The sequence below is a fragment of the Protobothrops mucrosquamatus genome, unplaced genomic scaffold (assembly GCF_001527695.2).
Source record: "Protobothrops mucrosquamatus isolate PMUCROS unplaced genomic scaffold, P.Mucros_1.0 scaffold257, whole genome shotgun sequence".
NCBI classification, from domain to species: domain Eukaryota; kingdom Metazoa; phylum Chordata; class Lepidosauria; order Squamata; family Viperidae; genus Protobothrops; species Protobothrops mucrosquamatus.
Window position 1 is genome coordinate 226,975 of NW_015386604.1, and position 23,772 is coordinate 250,746.

Below are 23,772 nucleotides of genomic sequence, written 5' to 3' on the forward strand. Positions count from 1 at the left end.
TGGTGCCTTGCAAGGGATTCCCGAGTGTTCCTCAATTGTTTTTCCTCTCTCCTCTGCGCGAGAAAAACTTTTGCCGCCTAAATCTGAAATGAATCCCTGGGGAGGGTGGGGCCTTGCTCTGCGCCTGCGCTCTTCACACGCCTCCTGCAGGGCACATTTGGTAAAGTTCGTGCATGCAGGCTGCCGCCAAGCACAGGGAATAGCACAACTAAGGAAAAGGGCAAAAAAAAATGGCGGACGGAGTGGTTTGGCGACCCCCGTGAAATGGTCGTGCGACCCCAAATGGGGTCGCGACCCACAGGTTGAGAACCGCTGCTCTAGAAAGAGTACAGAGAAGAGCAACAAAGACGATCAGGGGACTGAAGGCTAAAACATATAAGGAACGGTTGCTGAAATTGGGTATGTCTAGTCTAATGAAGAGAAGGACGAGGGGTGACATGATAGCAATGTTCCAATATCTCAGGGGCTGCCCCAAAGAAGAGGGAGTCAAGCTATTCTCCAAAGTACCTGAAGGCAGGACAAGAAGCAACAGATGAAAACTAACCAGAGAGAAGCAACCTAGAACTAAGGAGAATTTTTCTGACAGTTAGAACAATTAATCAGTGGAACAACCTGCTTCCAGAAGCTGTGAATGCTCCAACACTGGAAGTTTTTAAGAAGAGACTGGACAGCCATTTGTCTGAAACGGTATAGGGTTTCCTGCCTGAGCAGGGGGTTGGAATAGATGACCTCCAAGGTACCTTCCAACTATTATTATTATTATTATTATTATTATTATTATTATTATTATTATTATTATTATTATTATTATTATTATTATTATTATTATTATTACTTCATAAAAAAGGAAATTAGATCAAGTACTGCTCTAGAAATCTATGCAGAACAGCACCAGTCACAAAGACAACTAGTGTAATCCCTGAAAACTTCAAAAGTTGTATTCTTGATTGAGCAGGATTTCCAATTCTGTTAAGTAGTAGTATGGGGTGCAGGAAAAAAAGAAGAAAGAATAATAATGGGTAGGATTCTGCTTCTATCTGTTAAAAAATAGATTATTTCTCCAACAGAAAATTGCATAGCTCATTTTTAAATATTTACATAGAGTACATCAAGTGATACACATCCATAAGCAATTCTTTATTAAAAAGAAAAATGTGATAAAGGTAAACAAAATGTAACCACCCTATAAGAACACAATACACTCATTAAATACATGCACACAGAAATCTACCATTGTGATATTATTTATTCTTCAAGCTGTACCTTAAAAAATCAAAATAAAGTCTCAGAATAATTTTTTTTTAAAAAAACTACCATTATACTGTTCCACTTTGTACAAAGATATTACAGTCAAGAGTTATTCTACAATGTTGTCTCTGGAACACTATTTAATTGATTTATACGGCCATCCCACAGTTGCAATTAAAATATTAAAAACAATAGAAAAACCAATATTACCAAAAGTGTAAAAACCTACACTAGCCACCAAGAACAAACCCAATAAGCAATAACAATAACATTTCATAGGTTATGTAATCTTCTAACACCCCATGACCCCTATCGACTATGCTCAATGTGCAGGACACTTTTTTAATAAACATTTGTGAAATTGTAAGAATGAGATACATTACTATTTCTTTATCTGGTTTCTCTGGTTCTCCTTGGTCTCTTTCCAAAGACCTCTCATTTTGTGTTTTCTCTTCTTTGGCACTTTCTTCTTCCAATTCTGACTCCTTTTGTTCTTCATGATGTCTTCCCTCTAGGACAGTTTTCTCTGTTCCACCTAATATATAACAATGCAAATAATGTACATACCACAGAGAACAATAATTTGCCTATTAGTATGATATGTCTGATTCCAGGTCATGTGTGCTCTTATTAGTACTGATCCATGATACTTTTGCTTTTTCATAATTGCTAATACTGTAGGCTTCCTAAACAAAATAATTTTTTTATGTGGATTGCAGAATTAGTTGGACAGAACCTGCCATCTTCTATATTTAGTTTTTTGTTTTAAAAGACCTATGATTTGGGGAACAGTGTTACTGGATATATTCTGAACAATTCTCAGAGATTAATTTAGAAAGCCAGCCCTTTTAGCTACTAATGAAGACAAGTCACTGTTGTGACACTATGTCACTAGTATCTGTTTTCAACTGTTTCATTTCAGGATTATGCACTATTTCATTTATAGTGTAGTACAGTTTAAAGATTGCTTTGGGAGGAATCCTTTCTCTCTAAATATTGGAAACAAATTATCCAAGAGGCAAAAGGTGACATACAAGGAACAAGGTGGACAAAGGAGTTAAGTGAATTTTCTCCTTGAATCTTTTATTCCATCCACATCAAACATGCCTTCATTACACTGTTACATTCAGCAGTTTCATCATTAAAGTCAAATCTGCTGGAACATGTATTTTAATACTTTGTGTGTTTTTTCTTTAAAAATATCATTAAATATCTTGTTCTTGAAATGCTTATCTTTGTATTGCAGATATTAGCCATTTATTGATGTCTGTTTGTAATAAAATATATTTTAGTTCATTAGAGGGAATCATAATCTCATTATGTATTTTCTTAAATTACAGCATTCACTTCCTAAGGTTAATGCTATAAGACTTACTTGAACAAAATTTTCATGATTTCAGATTCAGTGAAATATTCATGATTTCATTGATTTGGTTTCTCAGGTCATTAGTACAACAATGACAGACAAATCATCTATATTCAGTGTTGTCTCCAAACACTATTGTACTGAAATAATAAAAGAACCTGACAACTGAAAAATAATTGCAAACTTTTTTTCTTTTTTTGCTATCTTGCTTAGTCTAAAGCTGCAGCATATTGAATGCTTCTAGAAATAGAAAATTAAATTATAACTTCCTTATTATATATAGTAATAGCTTAAAGAGCAGCATTTGATGTAATTAAAAAACAATTATACCAAAACCTTCAACTTCTGTGTCTTATAATAAACAAACCATCTACAAACAAAGCATTCCCACAAGTGAACTAAAACACTTACTTATCTCCCACTGTGAAATGCCTATTGCTTGCATGGAGGCTGGAACATGGTTCCAACTAACTATGTCTCCAGATGGATGTGACACATTGCTTTTGAGCTGTTCTGGAATGTCCTCTTGATCTAGAGAATAAATATAAACAAAAACTTAATTATTCTGCAATTATCCAAGCCAAGAAGAGGAATGGAACACAGTGTGGGAACGACTAGAGTTCAGAATGCCTAATATAAGCTATTAATTAATTGTTCCTCCTGGCCAACCTAACAATTACTACAAAAATGAATAAACCTTCAACGGGTCAGAATGTTGCTTTAATCAGAATCCTGGGACTGTCTGACTTGGAAACTAATTTTTACAGTACATTTGTTAGCCAATTAGGTGACTCTACCAATTCAATATGGATTTCTTTTGTTTAAAATGAGCCATTGTTGTTGTTGTTGTTAGTTGCAAAGTCATGTCCGACCCATCACGACCCCATGGACAACGTTGCTCCAGGCCTTCCTGTCCTCTACCATCTTCTGGAGTCCATTTAAGCTCACGCCTACTGCTTCAGTGACTCCATCCAGCCACCTCATTCTCTGTCGTCCCCTTCTTCTATTGCCCTCAATCTTTCCCAGCATTAAGCTCTTCTCCCATGAGTCCTTCCTTCTCATTAGGTGGCCAAAGTACTTGAGTTTCAACTTCAGGATCTGGCCTTCTAAAGAGCAGTCAGGGTTGATCTCCTCTAGGACTGACCGGTTTGATCGCCTTGCAGTCCAGGGGACTTGCAGGAGTCTTCTCCAACACCATATTTCAAAGGCCTCAATTTTTTTAAATAATATTTTATTAGTTTTCCAGTTTTACATTTAAGTATTTAGAAAGCAATATGATGATTGGGTTGGTCAATAATTCAATAACAAAATCTTTAGTACATATCTCAGGTTACATCATCAAATATTTCTTCTCTTTTTCCATTAACATTTGCTATATCATATTTAAGATAATAAATTTCTGATTGTATCAAACTCAGTTAAAACTTCATTATCACATTTATCAATACATTTTTACTTATACATATCCATATCCTGTTTTTAAGTTTTAAGTTTTACCTAATTTTTAATTACAATACTCCAATTTAACCTTTAATATCCATAGTATTTAAGTTTCGGGTAACCCAAATTTCCTTTGTTATAATATCTAAAATACACATATTACTTACTTAAATATATTCTTATTTTAATTCACAAACATTTTCTATTTCTCATCCTAGTACATCACCACTTAATAATGGAGTATCCTTTGTTATCTCAAGTCCATCATCTATATTGTCTGGGCTAAACAATAATTCAAAATTATTTCCTAATAGTTAGTTTTCATTTCCCTTGTAAGTCTAAGTCCTCAATATTACGCCAATTAATCCCTTATTTTTTATTATTTTCCAACAATTTTTTTTCCAAACAATTTTATTGATTTTTCCAGTTTTACACCAGAACGCTTAAGAAACAACATGGAGATAGGGTAATCAGTTAGGTACAATAACATCATACATATATAGCTCAAATAATGCTCCTTAAAATTTCCCTCTCTAACAATTAGAATAATATAGTCAAACTAATACATTTCTAAGTAAAATTAATTCATTAATACATTCCTAAATAAGAATTCAATTAATCAATAGAAATTATCAGCAACCTTTCATCGATGTAAATCAAACCCTGTTTTTAGGTTTATTAATTTCGAAATACCATATCTAACTTAGCCTTAAACAAAAATATTCTTTACAATTCGGGTGTCCATAATTTCTCTTATTTAAGCATATTATTTCCATAATTACATTCTTACATTTCTCAACTATATTCTATTTCTTATTCAGTAATTCTTCATTTATTAATTTGATCTCTTCATTACAATCTTTTTATCATTATAGCTCCACAAATTAGCTATCATAACTAATAATAAAAAAGCATAGGAAAAATAGAAAAAAATAATAGAAAGAAACAAAAAGAAACCAAGAAAAAGAAAGAGAAAAAAATGAAGATCTATTATTCCAAAAATATATATTCTTACTATATTCCAATGTTAAATTCTAAATCTTATCCTAAAAACACCTTTTAAAAATCCAAATCCAAATCAATCCACATCTCTATAAAGCCATTGCAACCCATAAATGTAATCTTAAATCCCATATTTATATCTTATTCTAGCTTTCTTTCTGTTCCAAACGGGTTTCCATAGTAAGGCCTCTAAGTCCACAAATAAAACTCCCTCCATTTCTTGCCGTAACGCATAAATCAGGGGAGAATCTCCCATTGTCCATTTTAATAGGCTAGTGAAAAAGTTGTAGCGATTCTCAATAGCTCATGGTTGAAGATCCGTCTTCATCTTTTTTGAAGTTGCGTCTAGTTTAATTACAGTCATTTTTGAATCATCCAGAGTTTCAATAGATTGTCTATAAAATAATGTAGAGTCTTCTTTAATATTATTTTGCTCTCCTCCTATTGGTTTTTTATCTGTCAGATAATCAGTTGGAGATCAGCCTTCCCTTCTGGGGTAATATCCTTAGTTTCCGTGCTAAAAGTCATTTGTTCATTAGCATCAGAAGTTTTTTCCGGTGTAGGTTGGTAGTCCTGATGTAAGTTTAATTCCTCCATCTCAGTAAATTCTGGATAAGGTTGAAGACGAGTCTCTTGATTATATACCCCTTCTGCTGTTTCTTGGCTTACAAAGTGCTCACTTACACCTTGCGCTTTGATTTGTCGTTGAAAAATAATCTCTTTTGTATAGACAATTATTTGTTCAGTATTTTCAAGAATTTTGTCCAATATACAGTATACTTGTAATTGAAATCTGGACAGAGTTCCTCCATTTCAGTAGTATATAAAGCCATTATTCTTTTGGTGGAGGCTGTATTTAATAATAATCAGTCAATATCCGCTTCCACCCAGCTATACAGCTTCTTTATCTTTCCCTTTTGAGATAATTTGAAGGTCAAAGTCAGACTCCGAGTCTAAAGAAAGGGAATAACAATTGCAGTAAATAATTTCACCACAAGATGTCCAGAGGGTTAACCAGTTGTTCAGTCTTTCCAGACCCCCAATAAAAATAATTTCTTTCCTCTTTTCCTTCTTTTCTTTAGTTATAAAAATAGTAGAAAAAAAATTCTCCAAATTGCTAGCGTATTAAGTTTCTATAACAAAGATTTTAGGACTCCCAAATATTCAAAAATAAAATCAAACATTGAAAAAGTTAAAATTAATTTTTCTTTTGTTCCAAGGCTTTCCTCCCCCCCATCAACAAAGCCGCTTTAAAAAGATAGGGAAATGATTCCAAAGGCTTTTCACAGGAGTAAATAGGAAAGGGAGAGGCAAGGAAAGGTCTCACTGAATCTTCCACGGTGGTTCTATTTCGCTTAGATGTTCTTGTGGCTTACGGCTGGTGCAGCTAAGTGATCGGCCATTTTACTGACCGATCTTTAGTCCGTCGGCCCAAAGGAGCTCGCTTGGACAGCAGAGGGCGCCGCCGCCCCTCTGCAGTCAAACAGGCAGCCACCTCAATGGTGGTCTCCCCTCCAGAACGACTTTCGACCCAATCAAGGGTCTACCGGCGGGGGAAATTCGGCCGGCAAAGAGACAGGTCTCTCTGCACGAGCGCAGCACTGCTAACCCGGAACCGGAAGCCATTTTCCAACAATTTTTAAATATAATAATCAAATTTCCCCTCATCTTAAAATCTCCCTTTAGCCCATTAGTTAAGATTTTAGGATCCTCTCTAATAAATCAAAGAACCTCATTTTTAAACCTAACTCTAGCTTTCTTTTTATGCCAACCAGGCTTTCATACCAATGCTTTTAGATCATCAGATAGATCTCCCTTCATTCTTCTACATGTTACTTGAATTAAAGGAGACCATCTAGTTGTCAATTTTCTGGAGGGACTGGCCCATTTATAATCATTAAGTTGTCGCCCTAGAGGCTCAGATCCCAATATTTGCTCTAGTATAGTTGTCTTCAATTTGATGTGGTCTTCTTCTTCCTCAGGTTTCTTCTCGTTTAGGTAGAAAGTCATGTCCAATTTTGTAGTTGTTATTTGATTGTCTAAGTTTTCAGTAAGCTGTACTTGTTGATCTTCAAAGCCCTCCGTCTTGATATTACTTTCTTCTGCTTCTGTTGTCTTTTGGGTTGTAGGTTCTTTAGTTGCAGTCAGGGTTTCACTTTGTAGATTTAAGCTGGCACCTTGGTCTTTCAGTCTAAGTTTGATTATCTTGGTGGCTTCAAGAATTTTTTCAAGTATAAGTTTATAGTCAAGCGACATCTGTTGCTGGTCTTCCTCCATTTCTGACATAGTTATAGATGGTCCTTTAGTGAAGGCTATTTATTAAATAAGAGTCAGTAAGTGTTCACCTCCACAGTTCCTAAAAACCAATTTCACTGTCCAGCTGCTCTTTCAGCTTATAATCTCTCTTAGATAGTGCCAAGGTCAGATCTGGGCTGTGAGCAAGTCACTTGTTAAGAATAATAAAAATAATAGATTGCTGTACCAAGCTTTGCCACCAGATGTCCCAAATAGCATTTAAAGTCTTTTCCAAATCCTGGGCTAGGTTTTTATCCAATTTAAATTCTTCTTTTTCTTCTTTTTTACAAGTAAATAAAATTGCAGGCCCCAGTAAGAGTAGGAACTTTTTGGGTCCCCAGATTCCCCCCCAAAAATGTAAATCCAATTATATTAAGTTATTCTTTTCAATGCTTTGTTTTCCCAGGTAGTCAAACGTCACCATTTTAGAGGGTGGGGGGAGAAAGTTCCCTCCCCTCTCTCCTCAGAAGGGGAAGAATTTCAAAAAGCTTTTAACAGGAGAGTTACTTGGGGTATAGAGAAGGTAGAGTCTCACCCAATTCCTCTGCATTGCTTTCGAAGTGCTTGTTTGTAATTTTGCCCTTGGCTGGTAGCAGCTTAGTGACGGGCCATGTTGATGGCCGGTCTTTTCCCCGTCAGTTAGAAGAGCTGCCCTGGATCAAATGGGAGGGCTGCCGCCCTTCCGCGATCACTTGGGGTCCTCTTCACGCTTGTCACCCCTCGAGGGCGACTTCCGACCCTTTTTAGGGTCCCCCTAAAGAGAAAACCGGATGGTGGGGAGAGCGATTGCCCTGTACATCCGCCTGCGCCGCGATCGCAAACTGGAAGCCCAAGGGCCTCAATTCTTTTGTGCTCAGCCTTTCTTATGGTCCAACTTTCACAGCCATACATTGCAGCTGGGAAAACCATGGCCTTGACTATATGTACTTTTGTTGGCAGGGTGATGTCTCTGCTTTTTAGTATGCTGTCTACATTTGCCATAGCTTTCCTCCCTAGGAGCAAACGTCTTTTAATTTCTTGGCTGCAGTCCCCATCTGTAGTGATCTTGGAGCACAGGAAGATAAAATCTGTCACTACCTCCATTTCTTCCCCATCTATTTGCCAGGAATTGAGAGGGCCGGATGCCATGATCTTGGTTTTCTTAATGTTGAGTTTCAAGCCAACTTTTGCACTCTCCTTCACCCGCATCAAGAGGCTCTTTAGTTCCTCTTCACTTTCTGCCATTAGAGTGGTATTATCTGCATATCTTAGGTTGTTGATATTTCTCCCGGCAATCATAATTCCAACTTTTGATTCATCTAACCCTGCCTTTCTCATGATGTGCTCTGCATATAAGTTAAATAGGCAGGGTGACAGAATACAGCCTTGCCGGACTCCTTTCCCAATTTTGAACCAATCAGTGGTTCCGGATCCAGTTCTCACTGTTGCTTCTTGACCCGCATATAGATTTCTCAAGAGACAAATAAGATGGTCTGGTACTCCCATCTCTTTAAGAACTTGCCACAATTTGTTGTGATCCATACAATCAAAGGCTTTAGCATACTCAATGAAGCAGAAGTAGATGTTTTTCTGGAACTCCCTAGCTTTCTCCATGATCAATGTATGTTGGCAATTTGATCTCTAGTTCCTCTGACTCTTCGAAATTCTGCCTGTACTTCTAGAAGTTCTTGATCCAGATACTGCTGGAGTCTAGCTTGTAGGATTTTAAGCATAACTTTACTTGCATGTGAAATGAATGCAATGGTGCGATAGTTTGAACATTCTTTGGCATTGCCTTTCTTTGGAATTGGAATGTAAATTGACCTTTTCTAATCCTGTGGCCACTGTTGAGTTTTCCAAATTTGCTGGCAAATTGAGTGTAGCACTTTTACTGCATCGTCTTTTAAGATTTTGAATAGCTCAGCTGGAATACTGTCACCTACACTAGCTTTGTTGTTGCTCACCTTTCCTAAGACCACCCCATCGTGGTTATCAGGGAGGCTAAGCTTGTTCTGTGTAATTTTGTTCTGTGTAATTTTGCCATCTCTTCTTAATCTCTTCTGCCTCTGTTAGGTCCCTGCCATTTTGGTTCTTTATCATGCCCATCTTTGCATGAAACGTTTCCTTCATATCTCCAATTTTCTTGAAGAGATCTCTGGTTCTCTCTATTCTATTGTTTTCTTCTATTTCTTTGCACTGTTCATTTAAGAGGGCGTTCTTATCTCTTCTAACTATTCTCTGGAATTCTGCATTCAATTGGGTGTATCTTTCTCTTTCTCCCTTGCCTTTTGTTTCCCTTCTTTCCTCAGCTATTTGCAAAGCTTCCTCAGATAGCCATTTTGCTTTCTTGCATTTCTTTTTCTTTGGGATGGTTTTAGTGCTACCTCTTGTACAATGTTGCGAACCTCTGTCCATAGTTCTTCAGGCACTCTGTCTATCAGATCTAATTCCTTAAATCTATTTGTCACCTCATCATATGATTTAGTTCATACCTGAGTGGCCTAGTGTTTTCCCCTACTTTCTTCAATATAAGCCAAATTTTGCAATGAGAAGCTCATGATCTGAGCTACAGTCAGCTCCTGGTCTTGTTTTTACTGACTGTATAGAGCTTCTCCATCTTTGGCTGCAGAGCACATAGTCAATCTGAGTTCTGTGTTGACCGTTTGGTGATGTCCTTGTGTAGAATCGTCTCTTGGGTTGTTGGAAAAGAGTGTTTGCTATGACCATCGTATTCTCTTGACAAAATTCTATCAACCTGTGCCCTGCTTCATTTTGTACTCCAAGGCCAAACTTGTCTGTTATTCTGGTTATCTTTTGGCTTCCCATTTTAGCATTCCAATCCCCCATGATGATAAGGATATCATTTTTGGTGTTGATTCTGATGCTGTAGGGCTTCATAGAACTGGTCAATTTCATCCTCTTCAGCACTAGTGGTTGGGGCATAGACTTGGACTACTCTGATATTGAATGGTTTGCCTTGGATTCGCATTGAGACCATTCTGTCATTTTGGGGATTGTATCCCAGTATTGCTTTTCCTACTCTTTTATTGACTATGAAGGCTACTCCATTTCTTCTGAGGGATTCTTGCCCGCAGTAGTATACCTGATGGTCCTCTGAATTAAATTCACCCATTCCTGTCCATTTTAGTTCGCTGATTCCTAAGATGTCGATATTCAGTCTTGTCATCTCTTGTTTGACCATGTCCAGTTTGCCTTGATTCAGGGATCTTACATTCCAGGTTCCTATGGAGAAAAGATCTTTACAGCATCGGACTTTCCTTTCACCACCAGATGCATCCACAGCTGAGCGTCCTTTCGGCTTTGGCCCAGTCGCTTCACTCTTTCTGGTGCTACTAGTACTAGCCCTCTGCTCTTCCCCAGTAGCATATTGGACACCTTCCGGCCTGAGGGGCTCATCTTCCAGCGTCATATCTTTTTGCCTTTTGGTCCATGGGGTTTTCATGGCAAAGATACTGGAGTGGGTTGCCATTTCTCCAGTGGATCACATTTTGTCAGAACTCTCTGCTGTGACCTGTCCGTCTTGGGTGGCCCTGCACCGCATAGCTCATAGCTTCACTGAGTTATGCAAGCCCCTTCGCCACAACAAGGCAGTAATCCATGAAGGAGAAAATGAGCCATAATAAATATAAAAACAGTTTGCATTACTTTCTACAATATTTCTTCTTTTATATGTCAGGTTTCCATTCAACTACAGTACAATCCCACTGACAGCATTTACATTATTGTTACAAGAGGTATGATAATATAGCAGCCTCTTAGGTTGATCTATAGGTTCAAATCTTGAGCCACGCCTGGGATATAAGCAGTACTCTCATTTACCTACTATAGGTTTCATAAGCTTTGGTCAAATCTATTTAAATTCTACCTCTGTAACAAACATGTGCATTTTATGCATGTACCTGTTCTTTTACTTTTCTGAAAATAAATTCCTCCAAAATTGCATTCAATTAGTGTCTTCTACGTACAGTAGCTCTTTTTTTCCTTGTTTGTTGCGGTTAACTCAAATCCTACCTTGTATTTTCAAATAATGTTCCTATTATACATTGCATTTTATAATTTTTCAGACAGATGATTCTATTCTTTCATCTCCAAATTCTGACAATCATTATTTCTGTTCCACAATACTTTTCTGACCTTACTTTAAGCTTTCAATAATACTCTGTAACAGCTCCATAGATTTTATTTAGTTCCTAGGGTACCAGTTAACAAAATCACTAACACTATATACCTCTTAAGCCTGGAAAGAGCATTATGCTTCTCACATATAAAACCAGCTTTATTCTTAGCATTATAGATACATGATATTACTTCTCAAGCAATAGTAAACTGTAGGCTATTTAGACTGGTTTTCTATCACGTTAGACATTAATTTCAAGGAATTAAAAGACAATTTTTTTGTTGATCTAAGAGAAACTTTAAATATTACCAAAAAAATGATCAAATCTTTATGCTCATAAGCATGGACACTTATTCTCAGGATTAAAAATCTTGCAATGTTTATATAAAGGAGAAACTTACAATCACTAGCAAGATTGTGGTTTTCTTGGTCTTCATCCAACAACTTTACAGGATTTGCAGTGTTGCTAATATTTTGATGATTCTCTAGTTCTTGATATAGACTAAAAAAAAATTAAAATTTAAGAAAACTATAGACTGTAAAGCTACAGTCAAATTTGGAAAGAAAACAGATGTAAAAGAAATATATGCCCATATGAATTACTGATACCTTAAGCTGATGTAATCATTTTCAACTGATATTGTTTTGCCCTGATTTATAAACACTCTAAAAGAACAGTTTCATATATCAAATGCAATGGGAGGATGAATTGCCAAGACCAAACTATCCCTAAGAATGTTAAAATGAGTGAACCAAATGATGCTGACAAGGAATAGTCTGTGATATTTTACCAACTCTGAACGATAAAGATAGATCATGGATAACTTCAAGTTATGACTAGAGAAAATTAGGCATATAGCCATACTTTAGAGAATAATATATATAGGATGGCAAATGCAACTACAGTAACTATCAAATGCCTCAGCTAAGTGAAGTTCCTGAAATAATCTTTGATTAAGAGTAACTGAAAAAACAGGTATCACTTAGTTAAATTTTCTAAAACAATTACCTTAACTTTTGTTTATTGGGAAGTGGGGATGAACAAGCTGAATCAGGAGATGCGCAGTCTCCTATTCTTAAAATAGGAGACAGAGGCTGATTAGTATTCTCAAGAGGAACTGCAAGAGACGAGCCAGTGATATCTATAAAGCAGAAGTCAACTGTTTATTCTCAAACAATAATCTTAATCAAGCAACATACCTGACATACCACTTGAATGATATATTTTAATAGCTAAACAATCCTCAGCAAACAAGTATAATGTCAAAATATTCAAAATTTAATACTGGCAAATATTGTGATTTTTTTTAAAAAAAATCACTCTTGAATTTGATAAATGAAATAATTCAGATTAAATGAGTTGAATATTTTATATTAAGGAATGCAATTTATGTGAAAAATATGTAGTGGGCCTTCTGTATATATTTTAAATGAACCCCCCTGGACAAGAGAAAAAAATTGAGGAGTCATTAGATTGTTCTAGTTCATCACTCTAAACAAAGGAGCAAAGTAGCTCACAGAAAATGTACATGGCTCACGATGGCTGAAAAACTGCAGAATAATTTAAAACGAGCACACATACAGGTATGATAGGTTCTGGAACATGCATGGCACTTTGAGACATTGGTACACTATACACTAGTTGGGAGAAAACATTTAATTGTGATATAAGAGTGAATTATTTGTATCACTACCTTAATTTCAACTTTAATTCCATGTATATTTTAGACAACAGAAGTGAAAGCACTTTATTAAAATTGAAGCACTCCAAAAATAGTCCTTGACGTATGACCAATAACTCAGCAACTGTTCAAAATTATGGCAGATCTTCATAGAACTGCTTACAACCCAGTTCCAAAGGTCCAATGGTCAAGTGATTACTTGACAATTAGCTAGCATTTATGGCCATTTGCAGCATTCTGCAGTCATGTGTCTATGATTTATGACTTTTTTTCCAGAAACCAGTGTTGTACTTCTGGTTTCTAGTACAAAATGCCCATGGACTACAATTTAAAGGTTCATTTAATGACTGTGGTGTTTGCTTAATGACTGCTGTAAAAAAGTCATAAAATCAGGCATAGTCATGTGATAACCCACTTAATGACCGCCACAACTTATGCCTGTAATTCTGTTTTCAATTACATTCCTAAGTCAAGAATTATCTATATGCAGTGATTATGTGATGACAAACATTCTCATACTGCAAACAGTGTGTTGAAATAGTGTTTCCATTTCAGCAGTGAATGGGAAATTGGAAATGATCTATGAAAGGGACTAACAAATTATGATACCAGTTTGATATCAATAATACTTGCAACTCACACCAAAGCAACCAAATTTCATAATTGTATCCAATTGCATACCTTCATTAAACAGATTTTTACTGATGTTCCACCTTGCTTTGGAAACAGGAGTAGAAGAGAGGCGCCTGGAAAGTTTTTTTGGAGTGGTACTAAAATGATTTTCATTTCCTGATGACCAGGTATAGCTTTTACTTTTTTGAAAGTGAAAGGAATGTTCCCGAGACAACAAATTCTCCTGTATAGATCTCTTTCTGTGTTGAGATGCTAGGATACGGTTACTTGGTGATTGGGAAGATGATGGGATCTTTGTTGGGTCAATTGCTCTTTGAGTGACTTTGTGCTGGTAATTCCTGTAGGCCTCTTGCAAGTACTCAGCTTCTCTTTCCAGTTCTTTTATCCTAGCTTTTGTAGTAGCTACAAATTCTAAATCAGAATCTGGTGATGTGTTGAATTTTACAATGTGATTGTAATGATTGGGACTTGCTGTATTTCCCATTCCAACATCGGTCACAGGCTTTTTCAAGAAAGCATGATCTATATAAATATCATGTGGAACAACCTTTTCATCAATCAAGTCAATGACTGAACGATCAACCAGAGAAGGCTTAGGATTCCGATATACTTCATTTTGTAGTGCTAGATAATCAAGAGTTTTGTATAGAAATAATAATAATAATATTTTAGGAAATGTTGTAAGTGTGAATGTTGATTTGGTCATATGATTAACATGTAAAAATAACCTTTGCATTTGAAGCCTACCTTAATATTTTTATATATTTTTTCTACACCCAAATCCAAATAGCAAAATTATCCCAAGTCAGAGTGATGAGACAAAATTCTAAATAAAACTGAAAATATCATAGTCATGATAACAAGACTTGCAATGTAATATAATGTAATGTGCTCCTTTCACAGATAAAGGCTGCTTTTACTCATAGCAAGGGAAGCTCCCTCATATCTTAGTCAATACCTGAGAATATCCCTGATCCTTGGGCTCATCCTCTTAGAACTAACATGGGAAGGGTCTGCAGTGAGAGGAAAGACTTGAAAACCCTGCTTGGAGAACTCTGCCCATAGCCATTAGGATCTATCTGGGTTCTCTAAGAATCAACCCTAACTCCCTAAGATTGAATGAAAGCATATTTAGCATTCAGCAATGTCAGGTTAGCTGACTGTGCCTTCAAGGCACAAAAAGAAAAAAGCATGCCAGTAAAATTTTAATATAGCATCTGTCCCCCTTTCCTCAAAGTAGTTTGCCATAGACTTTTGGAAAGGTAGATGCAGGCCCAAATTTTTGTTTGTGCAAGCTTATGAACACAAAACTATCAGAATACATACTCCCAACAACTACCCAACTCTGCTTTGGACATCACTCTGCAATTTAGGAACAAGTTACAGCTACAGGGAATAGAGTTTTTGTTACTTTCTTTCATTTCTGTGTTGGGCAGATCAATAAAATCTTAAAAATCAAATGAACAACTAAATTGCAAACTGAAATGTTAGAAACTAGAGGGCAGTTTTGAATTATTTCAAAATTAATTTTTGGAAACAAGGAAGCTATCTTTGAATTTAAAACACCTTTTATAAGAATTGCTACTAGCCCAAATTATTCCCTATGTTCCGTAAAACAAGGTGCTCTCCTTTGCAATAAATAATTATATCCAAGAAACAATACTTTATTTTAAAAGTGGGCAATCATTCATTATGCATATAACATTTCAATAATTTTATTTCCTTGTAATTTAGTTAATAAATTGTGGCAAAAAATAATCTATGTTTAAATAAAATTGCCTCACATTTGTATCAAATAAAAGAGAAAGAGGCTTGAGTTTGAAGGCAAAAAGATGTGAGAAATCAAAATGTTCAAACCTGTCTGTGTTTGCTTCCATTGTAACTTTAATTCTTCTATCTGTACATTTAACTTCCTGATGGTATTTTCATAGTCTGACAACTGGGCCTTTAACTGTATACAGTGATCCATCTGAAAACATTAAAAAAAATACAAAGGAGTTATTAATACAAGTAAAAATAATAACAATTCACACATATTGCCATTTTTCTCTACTGAGTATCTCGGACAGAAATCTGTTCAAAGATTATTGGAGGCATCTGCAAAACCCAAAAAAACCTACCTCCTTTTGTAACCGTTTTTCCAAGATCTGTTTATGAGTTTCAGACTCCTCACAGTCAAGCTTTTTGGCATGTTCTATTCTTTTTAACTCTGCCTGAAGGACCATAAAGCCAGATGATGGACGACTTAGCTCTGTAAGTTTAGGAGACTGAAAATTATTTTTTTTAATCACATCTTGCCTTCACTCTGAAATACCTTATGCAGAAAATATATTCTATCATGTACCTAACTTCATTTTTAGTGCTTTATGAGGTATGGATAAATTATTTTTCAGTATCCATAAAAAAATGGGTAAGGTATTTATTTCTTGACCAATCACATATAACATAAAAATACAACAAAAACATCCCACATAGGGAAAAAAACCCAAAATAAAAAAATAATACAGCAGATTTACTGAAGAGAACAGGAAAATTACACTGACCTGACAATTTAATTTAAGAAAGAAATTTGAGCTACTGTGAGTTTTTGTCTCTTGGCCCTACCATCAAATTTGGGTAATGCTTAATATGATATTAGCCTGCAATCTTAGTGTAATAAGCAATCTGAATAGTTTTAAATATTAGTCAAATACACCGAGTAAAACAAAAATATGTACTTTCATGACTGCTATGTAAAATCTGGCTAAGAAGCATATAACACTGTGTGACAAACTAACAGGAGGAATAAGATATGCATCTCATCTTCTCTGCCTGTAAAATTTTATTGCAGTAATTACTTTAGGCTTGGAGAAATGACTGATTCAAAAGAATGACAGTAGATTCAACCTGGTCACTGGTATATATATAAAATACAGATAAATATGTTTTTTCTTTAACAAAGGTTCTGAATATTCCCTTCAGTTTCCTAAAGATACAAGAATTAAATATTTTAACGGTTTGAGGAGCAAAAAAAGCAGTCATTTCCCACCCTCCTTAAAGAATATACGAGATATAATGGTTGTGTGTCCAATTCTTCCCAAAATTTAGAGTACCGTGTCTTTATTCAAATAAATGACAGAGACAATTGCACAAAATCACGCTTTACAGGACAATGCTAAATGCACTTCAGTTATAATGCTTCTGTACTTTTGCTAATACTTCCTGAAACACTACAAAAACATCAACACTTAGGACAGAAGTACAACAGGAAAGAAAATAAGTATCTCACATCTAATGTAATAATGCTATCACAGATAGTACAAAATTATAGTATCTGTGTAAATCCTTGCCAATAAAATACCAGAGTATTAGATTCATACTAACTGTCTTGGAGCAGTAGGTTTTCATTGTGTGCTTCCTCCAGCTGCTGTTCAAGTAGTTTATTTTGTGCTTGATACTCTATTTTCTCCTTTTTTAGTGTATGATAATTTGAAACTTCTTTCAATTTTTCAGTCAACAACTGATTTTGTTTGTTTAGTAATAAAACTTGAACCTTGACTGAATCTTTTTCCAGCTAGAAATAAATAGCAAGTTAGAAATGAAATTATCAGACTTGTTCAGAGATTTACAGTCTATTCATTTGGCATGTCCATTTCAGAACATGCTAAAACTTCTGTATTTAAATTTCAATTACCTCAAGTTCTTTTGCACGCAAAACAGCTTGGCTGAATTCTTGCTTTTTTGAATTAAGCGCAATAGTCTCTTCATGCAAAAGCATAGCCTTTTCTAATCAGAAACACAAAAAGTTTTAGATTACATTTATTTTGAAAATAGTTTACAAGACCAAAAGTTATTTGCCTTTTTTTTTACTAGTTTACCTTTTTGTTCTGTCTCATTTTCAGCAAACTTTTTTGTCCTGGTTATGTATTCTTCTTTTAATTCAAGTTGATATCTAGAAATAAAATAACATGCTGGCAACTGATTTGACTTAACTTGTGATGCTAAAGCTCACTTTTTTAAAAAATTGCCTTTGAGTCAATCTTGGCTCATGTTTATTGCCTGTTCTAGTTCTTAATTACTAATTTTTCTTTCCAAAAGAACACAATGTTGAAGAATGCAAGTTTGCCAATCTTCTTTTCTGTCATAAAGTGAATGTTAGGATGAATACATTTTGAAAAGAAAATCAACTTGGGCACACGGTACATCAAAAACTAACATCTATCACTACCTGCATAAAAGTTACAACCATCACTCACAGCAAAAGAGAAGCATCATCAAAACTCTTAAGTGACTGAGCCAGCATTGTCAGCTTTATTTGTGGCTTCTACTTCTAAATGATTGCTTTTTAAACAAATTCATACCATCCAGATTTAAGTGTTAAATTTGTTTCAAATCTAGACTTCAAGCAAGTTGTATTTTCTGATATTATATTTACACCTTTTTATTTCTTTTATTCGCTTTAAATTTCAATTATTTTTATATTTATTTCTTGAAATATTTCTTGAAATAAAAATGCATTGCCCTCAAAACTCAATGAAGCTTAGTTCTTCATCAATATGCCTAGAATTGCATTTTGGATTTTTTGTATCAAACTGGATATGGAGAAAAGAGTTAGTATGTCTGTATATTCACAACAGCAGCATATTCTTTTAATCATAGCAACAGCAGGTAAATAAGGGAACGAGTTTTATTATGGGTTTAAGATTTTAAAAATCTACCAATAAATTAAAATCCATGTCCTTCTAAATAGTGCCCATCACTACAATCTGAGCAAGCAGCATGAATACATGCACTCTTGACTGGAAAAGAGTCAAGAATAACAAAAGCCCTACTTCCCCTTCCTCTTCCATCTCCCTCTGATAAATATTTTCATAACATACAAATATAATCCAACAATTTTTGGATGAGGTGAGTTGTTCTCTACAGTGAGGGGAAAAAAGTATTTGATTCCCTGCTGATTTTGTACGTTTTGCCCACTGACAAAGAAATGATTAGTCTATAATTTTAATGGTAGGTTTATTTTAACAGTGAGAGACAGAATAACAACAACAAAAATCGAGAAAAATGCATTTCAAAAAAGTTATAAATTAATTTGCATTTTAATGAGTGAAATAAGTATTTGGCCCCTTCGCAAAACATGACTTAGTACTTGGTGGCAAAACCTTTGTTGGCAATCACAGAGGTCAGACGTTTCTTGTAGTTGGCCACCAGGTTTGCACACATCTCAGGAGGGATTTTGTCCCACTCCTTTTTTTTATAAAACTTTTATTGATTTTCTTTTACATACATGTGTTAATTTTTCAACCCATGAGCAGTCTGCTAATACATATTCAATTCCTAATCCTTCATTCTCTCCTCTAGCCAACAATAAAATAAGTCCCAAGTTTGGTAGTAATCTGTGTTTTCTTTATCTTTCAATCTCATTGTTAATCTGTCCATCTCTGCGCATTCCAATATTTTTCTGATTATTTCTTCCTCTGATGGTAGTCCTTCGTTCTTCCAATATTGCGCAAAGATTATTCTCGCTGCTGTGGTGATGTGTAAAATCAAATATAGACTTTGCTTATTAATCTTTTCAGGCATTATACCTAGTAAGAAAAGTTCAGGTTTAAAATCAACATGTTCACCTAATATTTTTTCTAACCACGCATGTATCTTTTTCCAATAAGCCTTTGCTTTGCCACATGTCCACTAAATATGATACTATGTGCCTGAATTGTGCTTACATTTCCAATATCTATCTGACATATTTTTAAACATTTTTGCTAATCTTACTGGTGGTAAGTGCCATCTATAAAACATTTTATATACGTTTTCTTTATATGAAGTTGACATTGTTAATTTGTAATTTCTCTCCCATAGCTTTTGCCACTTTTCTAGTTCTATATTATAGCCAAAAGTTTTCACCCATCTTATCATTGTTTCTTTAACTTGTTCACTTTCCATTTCCAAAATTAACAAAAAATTATACATTTTCTTAATTAATTTCTCATCTGAGGTTAACAAAATCTTATCAAATACAGTTTGATCTTACATTTTCACGTCTTTTTCATATCTATTTTGCATCTGTAAATATGCCCACCACGACAGGTTGATCCCGATTTTCCAGTTCTTGCTTAGATTTTAAATTCCCATCAATATTTAGAATATCTCTATATGCCCATATTTTTTCAAAATCTACCAAGTTCGGATGTATAAATGCCTCCATTGTTGATAGCCATCCTGGAATTTTTAAGTATATTTTAGCTTTGATTCTTTCCCATACTATTAACAAGGCATTTCTGGCTTAAGATACACACATGGCTGGAAAAGATGACTAAAAGACAGATAGATTTTAAACCAGAACTGTTTTTGTTAGGAATATTAGGAGTCAGTTATGAGAAGGAGAATGAATATTTAATATTGCACGTACTGACAGCAGCGAGAATAGTTTTTGCTCAGTACTGGAAAAATGGAAATTTACCAACTGAAGAGATTTTAATTAAGAAAATTTTAGAATGTGCAGAAATGGATAGATTTAACCTTAGAGATCAAAGAGAAAGAAGACTCAGTTTATTTTAGAACATGGGATAATTTTTACCAATGGTTAGGAAAATGAGCTAGTGAGAAATGAATGTGATATGTTATCTTGAATATATATTAATAAGAAGAATGATATGTATTGACCAACTGATACTGTTTATGATTATCATTTATTATAATTACTACAGCTGTTTACCATTATATTAATCAATGTTAACTGAACATATGTACCCAGACAACTATCTGCTTGCTAAAGCTTGAAAATGTTATTGGGGTAACCCTGATGTTGTTTCCAATCCTGTCCTAACTCTAATCCCGATCCTAACCCCACCCCGAACCTTAATCCCTATCCCGGTCTTAACCTCTCCCCTATAAAACTCAATAATTTTTTTTAAAAAAAACACCCCAAGGCATTTCTTATATAATGGTTTTGGAAATACTTATGAGCTCTGTTTTTTCCATATCATAAGAAAGCGTGCCGACCTAATTGTAAATCATGCCCCTTTAAATATAACCTTTTATTTCTAAGCATTATCCATTTGTTCACCCATGTTAAGACAGATGCTTGATAATACAACGCCCATTCCGGCAACCCAAATCCTCCATTTTCCTTAGCATCTTGTAATGTTTTCATCTTAATTCTAGCTTTCTTCCCTGCCAAACAAAATTAATGAGTTTAAATCTTGGAAGAATTTTTTCTCAAGTTTTATTGGAATTGTTTGAAATAAAAATAAAATATTTTTTTACTGTAGCAATTCTTCCTAATATTGACAATTGAAGATTCTTCCATCTTTCCAAGTCCAGCTTTATTTGTTTCAATAATTTTATATAGTTATCTTCTTTTATTGACGAACATTTGGCTGAAAGATATATACCTAAATATTTCACTTTTTTCACTATCTGTACCTCTGTTTTCTCTAGCATTTGCTTTTTCTGTTTATCTGTGAGATTCTTAACTATTATCTTGGTTTTTTCTTTATTTATTTTTAATCCCGCTATTTCTCCATACTGTTCTATCTTTCCCCATAGCTTAGGAATCATCTCTAAAAGTTCTTCTAGAATAAATACTAGATCGTCAGCAAATGCTTGTAACTTGTATGTTTCGTCTTTTATCTTCAGTCCTTTAATTTCTGTATCTTGTCTAATCCTTCTATTTAAAACTTCCAAAGTGAAAATAAATAATAGTGGGGATAATGGACATCCTTGCCTTGCGCCTTTTCTTATCTCAAAGTTCTCAGTACAATCTCCATTCACAATCACTTTTGCTGTCTGGTTGCTATATATTGTTTTTATCATATTTGTAAAATTCTTTCTAGGACACGGAAAAAACGTTTGTGATTTAAGATGATGCTAGTGATATAGTGGTAGGTGTGGTACTGCTTCAGAAGAACTAAGGGGGTCAGTTGCAGCCCTGTGCTTACATATCCAACAAATTAACTGAGACTGAACAACAGTGGGCTGCTTGGGAGAAGGAAGCTAATGCGGTGCGATGGGCTTTCCTAACTTGGAGGCATTTTTTAGAGGGGAGTAAAATCGCTTTTCAGGTCTGGACTTATCATAAGAATCTTGAAGCACTGAAAACCTCCAGGAAGTTGACTCCAAAACAGGCACGCTGGGCCCAGCATTTCCACTGATTTAACTTCTCCATCCACTATTTGCCATGGGGAAAGAATTTCCTAGCAGATGCTTTGTCAAGAATGCGGCAATATAACAGTATGAAGTCGGGACCAGTTAAGCCTCTATTTTCCCCAAACCAGCTGGCGGCCCTGGTCACGACGAAAGCACAGACTAAGAGCTCTCTGCCGTTAGATAACAAAGTGGTTGGGGAATTCAAAATGGTGCTGGAGAACGATGAGCGGTTCAGGCCCATAAAAACCTCTGTTCAGTGCAAGATGGTTTAGCCTGGGTCGGTGGAAAGTTATATGTTCCTGTGAATCAGAGACTAAAGATCATGCAGGTGTGCCATGACTCAAAGTTAGGGGGTCACTTTGGGTTTGTGAAGACCCTCCACTTACTTAAAAGAGTGGCCCTCTTTAAAAAAGGACATTGAAAGTTATGTGGCTAGTTGTCATACCTGCGCAGTGGCTAAACGAAGGCAAGGGAAAATGCTGGGGCTCCTACAGCCGGTGGCAAGCCCTTCAGCACACTGGAGAGAGATTTCTATGGACTTTATTGTGGAGCTCCCTGAAAGCAGAGGAAACACTGTCATTTGGTTCGTTACTGATCTGTTCTCCAAACAGGCCCATTTTATTCTGTGTCAGAAAATCCCGACTGCAAAAACTTTGGCTAAATTTTTTGTGCAGTATATCTATCGACTACATGGGGCCCCACAGCGCATAATATTGGATAGAGGTGTCCAATTCACTTCTAAGTTCTGGAAAGCCTATCTGGAACTTCTGGGTTCTGATCGAGGACTGTCATCTAGTTATCATCAAACGAATGGGGGGACAGAACGAACAAACTCTGTTCTAGAACAATACCTTAGATGTTTTATTAATTATCAACAAGATAACTGGACTGATTTGTTACCATTTGCTGAAGTGGCCTATAACAATGCAATGCTAACGGACAGAGTTTTCTCCCTATGCCTGAATTGCCTGCTAGTGAACCTGCCATTCCTTCCCTCAAGGAATGGGTATATCAATTGCAGAACATTTGGCCTGTTGTTAGGAAAGCTCTGGATGAAGCCAGGGCGGCATATAAGATCCAGGCAGATAAAAAACGGATGCAGTCTAAACCCTTTCATACAGGTGATAGGGTCTACCTCTCCACTAGGTTCTTACAGTCATTGCAACCATCTAAAAAGTTAGGTCTGAAGTATATCGGTCCTTTTCCCATTAAACATATTATAAATCCTATCACTGTGGAATTAGAACTCTCTAAGACTTTACGACAAATCCACCCAGTCTTCCATTGCAGTCTGCTGAAACCTGAGATTACTTCTGCATTGAAGCCTGCCTCTGCTCCTACCCTGCAGCCCATTATGGTAGAGGGTGAACAGCACTTTGAAATCAAGGGCATTCTAGTCTCTCATAAACATCATGGGTCCACTCAGTATTTAGTTGCCTGGAAAGATCTTCCTCCTTCGCAGAATGAATGGGTCTGTAAGAAGCACGTTACAGCTCCTAGGTTGCTCAAACGCTTTCATGAACGCTCTCCCGATAAACCTGATTAATATTTATTTATTTATTTATTTATTTGATTTGTATCCCGCCCTTCTCCTTACCGGACTCAGGGCGGCTGACAGCCTTATAAAACCAATATTACAATAAATACCAATTTAAAACCCGATTAAAAGGAAATATTTGCAATGGCCTAATAATTAAAATTTCCCTTAAAAACCTCACTAAAATTCCCTAGGCCAATCCCGCTTGTTGGAAAAGCCATGTCTTTAGGGCGCGGCGGAAGGAGGGGAGATCCGGAATCACCCGGATCTCTGGGGGTAGTTCGTTCCAGAGGGTGAGGGCTCCCACCGAGAAGGCCCTCCC

At 35.7% G+C, this 23,772-nt stretch overlaps 1 protein-coding gene across 5 annotated transcripts in view; it reads right to left on the minus strand.

The window, feature by feature from the left end:
* The window catches only part of OFD1 (OFD1 centriole and centriolar satellite protein), a 79,974-nt gene that overhangs the window by 17,739 nt on the left and 38,463 nt on the right, over positions 1–23,772 (minus strand). Inside the window, exons 11-20 of one of the 5 annotated variants that reach the window (XM_015814487.2) lie at positions 17,641–17,714; positions 17,457–17,548; positions 17,147–17,336; positions 15,904–16,034; positions 15,641–15,752; positions 13,832–14,407; positions 12,478–12,610; positions 11,870–11,970; positions 3,026–3,145; positions 1,632–1,783 (exon numbers count right to left, since the gene is read on the minus strand). In XM_015814487.2, coding sequence (XP_015669973.2) covers positions 1,632–1,783; positions 3,026–3,145; positions 11,870–11,970; positions 12,478–12,610; positions 13,832–14,407; positions 15,641–15,752; positions 15,904–16,034; positions 17,147–17,336; positions 17,457–17,548; positions 17,641–17,714 — 1,681 coding nt within the window. Of the gene's footprint in view, positions 1–1,631; positions 1,784–2,969; positions 3,146–11,869; positions 11,971–12,477; positions 12,611–13,831; positions 14,408–15,640; positions 15,753–15,903; positions 16,035–17,146; positions 17,337–17,456; positions 17,549–17,640; positions 17,715–23,772 lie in introns of those variants that run through there. The other 4 variants (XM_029283862.1, XR_003810410.1, XM_029283863.1 and 1 more) reach the window with 4 other exon arrangements.